This window comes from Lactuca sativa, chromosome 7 (genome assembly GCF_002870075.4).
Source record: "Lactuca sativa cultivar Salinas chromosome 7, Lsat_Salinas_v11, whole genome shotgun sequence".
Lineage (NCBI taxonomy): Eukaryota > Viridiplantae > Streptophyta > Magnoliopsida > Asterales > Asteraceae > Lactuca > Lactuca sativa.
Genome location: NC_056629.2, coordinates 200258852 through 200270660, shown reverse-complemented (window position 1 = coordinate 200270660; position 11809 = coordinate 200258852). Strand labels below are relative to the sequence as shown.

The 11809-nt window shown below is 33.3% G+C and overlaps 2 protein-coding genes across 2 annotated transcripts; one reads left to right on the top strand and one right to left on the bottom strand.

The window, feature by feature from the left end:
* The first annotated feature begins 3703 nt into the window (after positions 1-3703).
* On the top strand, positions 3704-4406 carry LOC111905688 (uncharacterized). Its single transcript, XM_023901393.3, has 2 exons — positions 3704-4084; positions 4170-4406. The coding sequence occupies exons 1-2, from the start codon at positions 3929-3931 to the stop codon at positions 4404-4406; spliced, it is 393 nt and encodes a 130-aa protein (XP_023757161.2). The 5' UTR covers positions 3704-3928.
* Positions 4407-7748: 3342 nt separating this feature from the next.
* Positions 7749-9993, bottom strand: LOC111884804 (uncharacterized). The gene is made up of 3 exons (XM_023881101.3): positions 8581-9993; positions 8045-8511; positions 7749-7965 (listed from the first exon to the last, which is right to left on the bottom strand). The coding sequence occupies exons 1-3, from the start codon at positions 9991-9993 to the stop codon at positions 7749-7751; spliced, it is 2097 nt and encodes a 698-aa protein (XP_023736869.3).
* Between the last annotated feature and the right edge of the window lie 1816 nt (positions 9994-11809).

The following is an 11809-nucleotide window of genomic DNA, read 5'->3' as shown; positions in this document are numbered from 1 at the left end:
TTAAATAATTATTTAATTAAATAAATATAGATATTAAATGATTTCCATAATTATATGTATATTAAATGATATCTATAATTATAATTCTCTTTTTATGGAAACTAGTTAAATTCATCTTTAATGTTAGCAATAATATTCTTTCAAAATGAATTCGCATTTAGGTTTTTATATATGAGTTCGTATTTTGTTTTAGGACTCACTCACTTAAAATACAATAAAGTTGCATGGAATATGAAGAACGAGAGTGTATTCTACTAGAAAACACTTTCGTTTTGCTGGAATATACTCTCATTCTTTTAGATATTATTCATTCTGAAAGAATATTATTGTTGACATTAATGAAGAATTTAATTAGTTTCCATAAAAATGAGTTATAAGTATGGAGAACATATATATATATATACTAGGTGTGAGACCCATGTATTACATGAGTTTTTTTTTAAAAAAATTAAATATAAAATTTTAACAATTTGAAAATTTTGAATTTATAAGAAAAATGAGAATTTTTTTGAATTATTAAAATTTATGAGGCTTTAATGTATTGAATACATTACATTTATAAGCCATTTCTAATAAATACATTACATATATATTACCTTACATATTAAATGTGGAATTTTAATTTAATAAAATGAAAAATACAATAAAATGACAAGTGGAAAATAGAAAATTTTAAAAATTTAGAAAATGTCATGTGTCTAAATGAAGGAGAAGAGGACATGTTGAAAAAAACTTTCATTTATAAAATCATTCGGCGGTAGTTCAGCGGTCGACTGACGATAATCGATTAATCAGACTCGGCGAGGATTAATCGGGAACCCTAAATTATTAATAAAATTATTTAGAAAATTAATATTTCCTAAAAAATTAAGTATTTGGAAATTTTAAAGTTTAAAATTTTGAAAATTTAAAAATTTTAGTATAATATTTTAAAATTTGAAAGCTTAAAAATTAAAAAATTTAAATTTTTTGTGTAATATTTGAATTTTTTTTTAATTTTTTAAATATTTCCCGCCTATGACCGCCGAGCCTGAGTTTGACCGATTTTGACTAATTTCCGCCAAACACCCTAGTCGTAATCGGTTCGAGGCCGCCAAACGATTAATCGGCCGCCAAGCCCAATTTCTGCAACACTGGTTATAGTATTAGGTGTGAGACCCATGTATTACACGAGTTAATTTAAAAAAAGATTAAACATTAAATTAAAATGTAACAGAAAATATTTTTTAATATACAACTTCAAAATAAGAAAGGAAGAAACGTATTTATTGCAATTTAATATCATATATATGATATTTAATACTTTATATATATAACTATATGACTTTAATTTTAAAAATTGAAACAAACCAAAAATTGACAAGTGGATAATATTTATGTTAAAAATACCTCAAAATGACAAGTATCAAAACTCATGAGAGATTGACATGTGATAAAAAAATCTTTCATTTATTAAGGTGGATATATATATATATATATATATATATATATATATATATATATATATATATATATATATATATATATATATATATATATATATATATATATATAGGGAGTGGTCCAAATGGGAACCCAAAAAGGTTAAGAACCTAAGAACCATCTTTTTAAATGTTTTCATTAAGAGCATTTTAGACAAATCCAACATATATATTGTATTGAGTAAACATTTTAATTCCCTAGTTTACAAACAATTTGCTACTTGTTGTTGGACTGTCATCGGACTACCATCGGATTAACAATAAATTTCGTGACATTTTTCTGACAGTATTCACAGCTTAATAGAACAAACATTCTAGCTACAATTTCTTTGGTAATATTTTTATTTTTTGCAGCCAAAATATACAAAATTTAAGTAAAAAGTAGAAATATGTCTAGAAAAAAAAATCAAATTTCTTTTTTTTTTTTAGTTCTAGATTTCCTTAAAAAAACATATCATGTGTAAGAAATGTTCACAGTTTAAAAAACAATAATCACAATTTAATAAATATAATAATTTACTAATACACTTGTGAATATTTTCATGCATACATTCATTCATATTTTAACACAATTTATATAAAATATACAACTTAATAAAGTCCATTTTTAGTTCAATACATAAAATTCACAACATAACATATTACAATCCATGATACACTAATTCATATATTTAAAGAAAGTTAAACTCAAACTCTCTCACCAACCACCTGTGTCACTCTTGCAATTATCATTCCCTCCAAATCAAAATATGTATTTAAAGTCATTGATTGACAACTTAAATACTACATTCACAATTTAATAAATCAAGTGATTTACTTATTCAAAGCTTTATGCAAAATAATTATTAAAACTAATACACTTTTACATATTTATACAACAAAAAGATAAGTATATTCACAAGAAATTAATACAAAAATTCATACATAAATCATTCATAATTAACATAAAATTCATTAAAAATTCACATATTAACACAGTCAATTCACAGTTTAAGCAGAAAAGTCATAGTTTAATGCAATCAATTAACAATTTACAACAAAAAAAATCACAATTTAATACAAAAAATTCACAGTTTAAACAAAAAATTCACAGATTAATGCAATTAATTCAAAGTTTAAAACACAAAAATCACAACTTAATACATAAAATTCATAGCTTAATACACAACAGTTATAAATTGACAGCCATATTATCAACTTAAAACTCTTAATACAATCAATTCATAATTTAAAACACAAAATTACCAACTTAATACAATAAATTCACAACTTAATACATAAAATTAATGTATAGATTCTCATTAACAATTTTTACAACTTAAAAACCTACCTGATTTTTGTTGAAATATGTCATCAAATACCTTGTGTGCACCACACGCATTCACAGTTTAACAAAGTATTCTAGGATTGTCATTCACAATGTATTAAAACAATTTAAGACTCACAGTTATAGTATTCACAACATAAATATATAAAAACATATTAATTCACTAAATTCACAGTTAAAATTAACACTAACACTAACATAACTAAACAATAATTGAAAAATTAAAACATCACAGTTCACAACTTAAAAAAAAATATAAATTCAATTTATTTGAGAAAGCCCTGTAATAAAACAACACACATTCTAAATTCAATTCACAACATCACAAACATAAAATAAAAACTTTGAATATCATTTTTATGCAAATATTATAACCAATAATATAACAAACTTGGATTCACAACTTAATAACTTTTAAAAACAAAGATTAACAAAGACAAACAACAAATAAAATATTTAAACATTAAATTCACACATTAACAAAGGAAAAGCGATCAAACAAAATTATTTTTTTATCACGGAGATAAAAAACAAAGCAAGAATTTTAGAATAAAAGAGCTTATATTATAATATAATGATATGCTCTTAAAAAATCAAACTTAGAACATATATAATTAATAGTTCAAAATTTTAAGATTTTAAAATAATTAAAATTTTAATGATAAGGTAAATTATAAAACAAAAATAAAAGTAAAACAATAAGATGCAAAAACAAATATCATCATATAACAAAAAACAATTAATAATAATTTAATATTTACTAGACTAGCAACAAAAGCAAAAAGAAATCGTACGAATTTATTGTTCTTTTCAAATAGTGAATAGTAACACTACAACAATAGAATAAGCAATAAAAGATTGGGATAATGACTTGAGAGGGTAACATACTTTTGATTTTGATCACATTTGGTCACTGAACTTTTTTTCGTGCTCTATTAACCCTTTAACTTGTTGAATTGTGCAAATTTTCCCCTTCCGACTGGTTTTTGCCGGTTTCAATGAATTTATTGATCCTACGTGTCAGTTTTGATCCTACGTGGCATCTAGGGTTCTTGTTATTAAAGGAGGGGCGTTTGTTGTTCATTTATTGTGCTCTAATACCCCGTTGCCCTAATACCCGATGGCTTCCTCCTACAGCATCTCATCCTCCCTCAATCGATCAAGCAAGAAATCCACAGTGAATGATCCAAAAACTTGTGATTGTGGGTTCCCTGCACGTATTCTAACATCAACAACACCAAAGAATCCAGGGAGGCATTTCATGGTGTGCAATGAGGTAAGCAATTTCACTTAAATTTTCCCTCTTTTCTGATTCATTTATTCCAGATTTGAAATCTCACTTTGAAATTTTATTGTGGAAGGGTAAATGCAAATATTGGAAATGGTTGGATGTAGAACTTGTACAAATGCCTCTGATGGAAGTGGTGGAGGGAATGAAAGCTGAATTAGTAGCATTGAAGACCGAAGTAGAGAAGGTGAAGGAAGATATGGAACAGATGAAGAAGGAAAAGTACTATGATGCCATTGCAATGAAGGAGAAAATATATAAGTTTACCATTGGATTTCTTTTTCTGATCATCGTGTATATGATGAAATGAAGTCACATGATGTATTGAAAGATGTTGTTTGAATAGAATAGAGTTGTCATCTTAACTTCTTGTTGGAATGGAATGAAGTAACATTGATTGTAATGGAAAATTTAATTATAAAGAAGCATACATATTAACTGCATACATATTAACTTTGATTGGAATGGAATCACAAAGAATGGAATGAAGTAACTTTGACTGGAATGGAATCACCAAGAAATATTTTTGACTAGAATGGAATCATAAGGAAGCATACATATAACAATGAATACATATTTGATTTTGACTGGAATAGAATCACAAAGTAGCATGCATATAAAGAATTAGTTTTGACTGGAATGGAATCACAAAGTAGCATACATATAACAAATACATATAATAAAAAAGTAAGTGAATGTGGTGGTTGGATTCATTGTAATACGCCATTAATATTCTACAGTTATATAAGTTTTTGTCTGCATACACAAAAGTAGTTTCTAGGTAACACAAAAGATTCCTGCATAGACAAAAGAAGGGTCACCATGTGCCCATACACCTACTTGATAGTACCATAGAAAAGCATAATAAAAAGACTACTACTTTGTCTTTACATCACAACTGCCTTACAAAAGATATTCCTACCCACCCACTACACACCCACTAAATTAATCAATAACTGAAGTGTGACATCCCCAAAATCTCGGCCAGAAAAGACCGATTTTCATTTATGCTTTTAAATATTTTCAGAGTAAATCCTTTTGATTTGAAAGAGTTGCGGAATTTGTTCCCAAAACAAAACATGATAAAATAATATTTATCAAAGCATTTCATCAAGAGATGCATTTCATTATATAATCAAAACTCGGGATGTCATGTTCCGATACAGACCATAAAGCATAAACGATAAACATTACAAGTCATTCAACAAATATATACATATACAGACTTGTAAACAAAACAACAAGATGATCCATCCATCTTACGCCCTTGTGCCACTTCCTGTAATACAAATAAAACTGAGTGGGTCAGGCTTGGGAGCCTGGTGAGCATATAGGGTTTTCAACCCACAATAAATAAATTATATTTAATTTCACCAACCAAACACTATCCCGATTACCCATTCCCGTTATCCTCACTTTACGTCCCTAAAACAACTATCTCAAGGGACCTAATCTAGGATTTTCATCGGGACGGACATCACTGCGAAGGGGTTTCCTCAACAATAGATATCCTAAAGGCAACCATGAGGGGGATAGAGTACACCGGTGAACACATCGTTCACAACACCTACAGGTTATGAACCTGCTAGCGTTCCACTGGACTGTCTAGAAAGAATCCGTGGTCGTTATCCATACTCCGCTGAATAACTAGATCAACAACAACAACAACAACGAGGCCTCTCATCTGTTTATTACACACCAACTATCTACCCATGTTCTACCCAACATATTAGTAGATAAAAATATACATTTGTATACATAGTTTAAAGAAAACCTGTATAGCATGCTTGAATCAACACATATATCACATAACAGATGAGGCACACACACACATAACACATATCTCATAAAGAAATAAGCAGATCTATAAGATAGAAGAGAGTGAATACTCATTCACACATAACACAACCAAATATATACACATAGCACGTATTTTTATATAAAATACTTTGTATTATTGTATTAGAAGAAATAACTACACACTCACTTGATCAGAAGACGATCTGACAGCACTACGGCTTATAGAAGTAGTAATCCACAGCAGATCTGGAAGATCTCCTCGAAAATCGAACTTCTCGCGGGCAGAGCTTCGACTCGGGAACCGCGCTTCTCGGGATCTTCGGGATCTCGGGACTTGCCTCGGGGCTAGAGTATGATACCGGGGCTTCGGGGTAGCTTCGGCACGAAAAACGATGCAAAAGACTAGAGAGAAGAGAAGAAAATGAACAACAAATGAGGCTGCCTTCGGATCCTTTATATAGAGGCTGGAGCCTCGGAGTACGCGGGGCGTACAGGCGTACGCAGCGCGTACGCGTCCGAAATCGTCATTGCATGCGTCATCCGAAGTGTCGACACTATCGGAGTTACGCGATAGCGTAACCTCGTACGCGGGGCGTACTCCGAATTACACCGGTGACACGGCTTCGGATAATACCTTCGATTTATAATTAAATTTAATTATTAAATGATTAATAAACTTCGGAAATTCATAACTTCTTCATACGAACTCCGTTTTCGACGTTCTTTATATCCACGGAAAGGTGAGACCATGCTCTACGACTTTCGTTAAGACTCCGTCGGCTAATTTTGACTTTATTTTTATTAATTATTTTTAATAGGCCGGGACAGAAACTTTCGTTATAAATTCATAACTTCTTCGTTTGACGTCCGTTCTCGCCTAACTTTTTATCGCTTCGATACCAACAATGAGATCTTCGATTCTCATTTAGATTGCTTCGGCTAACAACCGCTCGATCTCAATTCGAGTAAAACAGGCTGTATACCGCTAAGCCGGAACTTCGATAAATCATAACTTCCTCATACGAAGTCAGATTTGGGCGTTCTATATATATTCGGAAACCTCGTTTCGACTACTACAACATTAACCAAAGATATTAAGTTTATTTTACACTTAAATTTTGACGCTTATTTTTATTCTTAATTAATCAGACCACATAATTAAGCAATTAAGCACAAAACACATAATACTCAAATAATACATTCTTATTATTTCAAAACGGGTTACAAAGGTTAACCTAGACTATTATATTGCTAAATACGGCAAGCCCGGAAACACAGGCGTTACATGAAGGGTTATCTGCATTGCTCCCAACCCCAGGTATCTGCCTCCTTAATGCTTGTTTGATAATCCGTTCAGAATATTTCCTCCTTCCACTTCTACTAACTGGGACCCTTCTTCTTGGCATGGGGGCTGCAGGTGGTGGTGGAGGAGGTTGTTGGGCTGCAGGTGGTGGTGGAGGAGGTGGTGGTCCTTCATTGCCCCTGGATAAACTTGGGTCTGCTGCACTGCCCCTGGATGAACTTGGTACTGCAAACAAAAATTAAAATGTCAATTCTTTGTTCAAATGATGTAATGTTTTTAAAAATATTCACCTGATGTATTGCTTTGTTGGTTAGATGGACACTTTTTCTTGTTGTGACCTGGTTCCTTACAAATACCACACTTTATTATGCTACCCCTTCTTGAGACAGTTTTTCTACTTGATCCACTCAACTCTCGTTCAATTGCATCCCTCTTCCTTTTCACAGATGGCCTACCAGGTAATCTTCTTCTTTTGGGAGGCAAAGGCTTATGGTATGGAACATCTGGCCACATTTCACTACTATTGAGAGGATTAATGCTATATTTGTATCATTTTAGGTAAGCCTCAGTAGTGTATGATTGGGACACATATGCCTCAGCATCATGATTTAAGTAAGATATTGCTGCCACTCCATGTAAGCATGGTATCCCTGTAAGTTGCCATATTCTACAGGCACACTTCTTTGCAATTAGATCCACTCCATATGCAACATCAGTGAATCTAACCTCATACTTTTGATAACCACAAGGAGTAACTCCCCACAATCTGTTTAAGCATATTAACATCAGTGAATCAATAACATATCCTCATAATTAACATAAGCATATTAAAGTAAAATAATTACCTCTGTTTAACCTTCAGATCTTCTATACGCTTCCTAATAGTTGGACATATAAGCAAATCCCATTCCATTCCTTCAACTCTTTGAGTGTATATCCTTTCCATCACAAATAACCTAATCTCCTCCAGCATAGTGATTATAGGTCTCCTTCTAGCATGCCTAATAGCAGAATTGAAACTCTCACTGACCCCATTCTCCACTGCATCACAGTCTCTTCCTTCTTGAAAGAATGCCTTAGACCAGGTAGTAGGATCTCTGTCTATAAGGTAATCATAAGCATGAGTATCAATAGATTTGATCTTCTCCATTACACCTCTGAACTTCTCCACAGTACTAGCCCTTACAGCCCTCCAAAATAACTTTATGTATTGTTGACCAGTAAACCTTTTATTAAAATTGGCCAGAATGTGTCTAGCACATTGTTTATGTTCAGCTTCTGGACATCTTTCCTTAACTGCTTGTAATAACCCCTACAAATCACAACATCATTATGAGTGAAAAAGCATAAAAATGAAGCATAAAAATGACCTAGTACTAACCTTGTGTCCATCAGAAAGAAGGGTAATGCCTGCACCAAGACCACCATTAATGTCATCCATAAGCAAATCTATGAACCACTTCCATGTTTCTTTATTCTCAACACATACCACAACCCATGCTAAAGGGTAGATGTGGTTGTTTGCATCTCTCCCAACAGCTGAAATAACTTCTCCTCTAACTATACCCTTTAAAAAGCAACCATCAAGCCCAATTACAGGCTTGCACCCTTCTAACCAACCATCCCTTACAACTTTGAAACACACATAAAACTTAGAAAACAAAGTTGTGGAATCTGGCATGATGTCTACATCCAATCTCACAGTAGACCCAGGATTTGACCTGATAATTTCCTCACCATATGACCACAATCTCCCATAATGTTCAATTAAACTTCCTTCAATCTCTTGTAATGCAAATTTCTTTGCATTTCTGCATTGCCCCACACTCACATTTATGTTGAATGTTGTTGACACTTTAGCTTTCATCTTCCTTGCACTCATTTTTGGGTTCTCTATAATTTGACTCATAAAATGTTTCCCTATCCATCTATAAGTTACAATTGACCCAAACTTAAACACCCTACAACAATTATGTTCATTCACTAGAGATTTGATCTGAAAAGTCTTTTCTTTACCCATCCAGGAGGCCCATAGTCTGAAAGGGCAAGATGGTGACTTATTCTTTTTGCAACATTTCACTAACAATCTATCAGAGTTATTTTTTTCAAACCATAGATCATACCCATTAGCAACTGCATAATTGCTTAACATATGTTTAAGCTCAGTAGGGTTACAAAATCGCATACCTATAATTGGTTTCATCTGATCCCATGGTTGTCTCTCATCATACATAGGGTACTGGGGTGGCACGTATTCATCATCTTGATCTTCACTCTCTATAGGTTCACAAAGGATGTTTAAAAATCTATCACGTGCAGTTTTGTTTGCTGGAAATGGATAGGTAGCATCATCTTCTTCATGATCAACAAAATATGAATCTTGAATAACTGAATCCTCATCTTCATCTAAGTCTTCGTTTTCACTTTCACTTTCCTCAGCCTCAATCCAGTCGAAGATAGGTTCATTATGGTGATCCACATATACATTCATTCTCTTGTCATTAGCATACGTCAAATCCAAAAATTCCTTGTAATCACCGTCGTTCACCAGTGTATGAATTCCAAGATCTAAAGACTCTTGTGGAAGGTAGAAATAGATGTCTTTGCTTCTCGATTTGGTGAGCTTGTGAAGGAATTCCATGAATTGCTCATACCCAAACCCACTGAAGTCAACATCTCGCACTGATGCTCTGTCGGGATCAAAGTAAACTAAGGGATTGGGTGCAAACTGACCATTGTAGTGGAAATCCACTACAATGAAGTTCTGATCAGTAGGATTTGGAGATGATGCCATAGAACGGTTGAAGGAGATGAATGATCGATGGAGAATTTTGTGACCTAGTCGAGTTTAAGGACCAAATGAGACTTCGGGGTGTGGTTTAATGAGACGGAGACGAAAAATCGGGGCCTACATGCCACCTCTTTCGCCACGTAAGATAAAAAATACACGTAGGATCAATAAACCGTTTAAAACCGGCTAAACCCGGTCATAAGGGGAAAATTTGCACAAATCAACAAGTTAAAGGGTTAATAGAGCACGAAAAAAAGTTCAGTGACCAAATGTGATCAAAATCAAAAGTATGTTACCCTCTCAAGTCATTATCCCTAAAAGATTACCTTTAGCTTTCTCTATGCAACATGTCTGCAACCTCTCACTCATTTGTTTTCCTAAAAAACAAAACCACCGATAAGTCAACATGAAATGCCTCTCTCTCCTGCAACACCAAAGCTTTGAAGTTGTTATTTCTCCGACGATTGGTAAGTGGCGAGCGACAGGGGTGATGGTCGAGAACGATGCAGATTTGGAAGGAGTCGATTGTGGTGGAGCATTGTCGATTGTCAGAGCTCGTAAATCAGGCGTTGCCGTTCACCGTAGGTCATAGATCTGATCGCACTGCTCACCAGAACTTGTAGATTTGTCATTGGAGTCATGGATTTGGCCTTGCATGTCGTCTATGGTGTCGCGATCGTCATCAATGGTGTGATTACCGACATAAATCACAGATTTCGAGATGCAAGAGGACGACAAAATCAATGGATTTTGTGTGTGTGTGTGTGTGGAGTAGAAATACCAGATCTGGATGGCGGTGTAGGTGCCGAATTGGATTCCGATGAGGTAATAGATCTGATGGTCTAATAACGGATTTGAGAGGAGAGAAGGTGATCACGAGACTGGTTACCAACAGTGGTTGAAGGTGGTCGATGGCGATGTTTCGCCGGTAGTAAAGGAGGCCACGGTTGTCCGACGGTAGGAGGCGGTGAATGTATGGTGGTGGAGGTTGGTGGCAACTAGTGGAAATGGTTGCGTGTTCTTCATGTTTTGGTGGGAGTGGTGGAGAGAGTTTGAGAGGTTCTAAAATTATCAAAAGTATCAGATGCTTTTTGTTCTATAAAAATACGAGTGAAATAAAAGTAATAGATAGAAAATAAGTTTCTTAAATGGTTCTTATGGTTCTTAATATTTAGTGGTTCTCATTTGAACTTTTACCTCCATATATATATATATATATATATATATATATATATATATATATATATATATATATATATATATATATATATATATATATATATATATATATATATATAAACTCAAACGTGTTTAATTACGATCCTAGTTAAATATACATCAAACATGTAAACTTAAATCAAAATCTGAATAAATGAAATAAACGAATTTCTTTCTCACCAAAACACATAGAGCAGAAAGGAGTAGCCATGGAGGAGAGCATAAAATATTAAAATAACACACAAACACACAGGGGATGGAGTAATACCTTCAACCGGATCGGTGTTGAATTGAGCTCGAGTTACGGCGGCAGTTATTGTCAAGCAAAAGCACACACACAACCACAACCGCAGTGTCATGATCGTAGAAATCCTATTGCCTCTACCGCCACCACCTCCGGCCATAGTTGCTTCCGTTCAGAGTATCATAAATTAACGTCATTATAATATGACAAAATTGCAAAAATGGTCTCCGTGGTTTGTCAATTTTGTGGGTAAGATCCAAAAAAATTATTAGCAAAAAAGGTCCCTATTTGATGGTTTTGTTGTGGTTTTGGACCCAACCTCGTTAATTTTAACAGCATGGCTGTTAACTTTTGGCA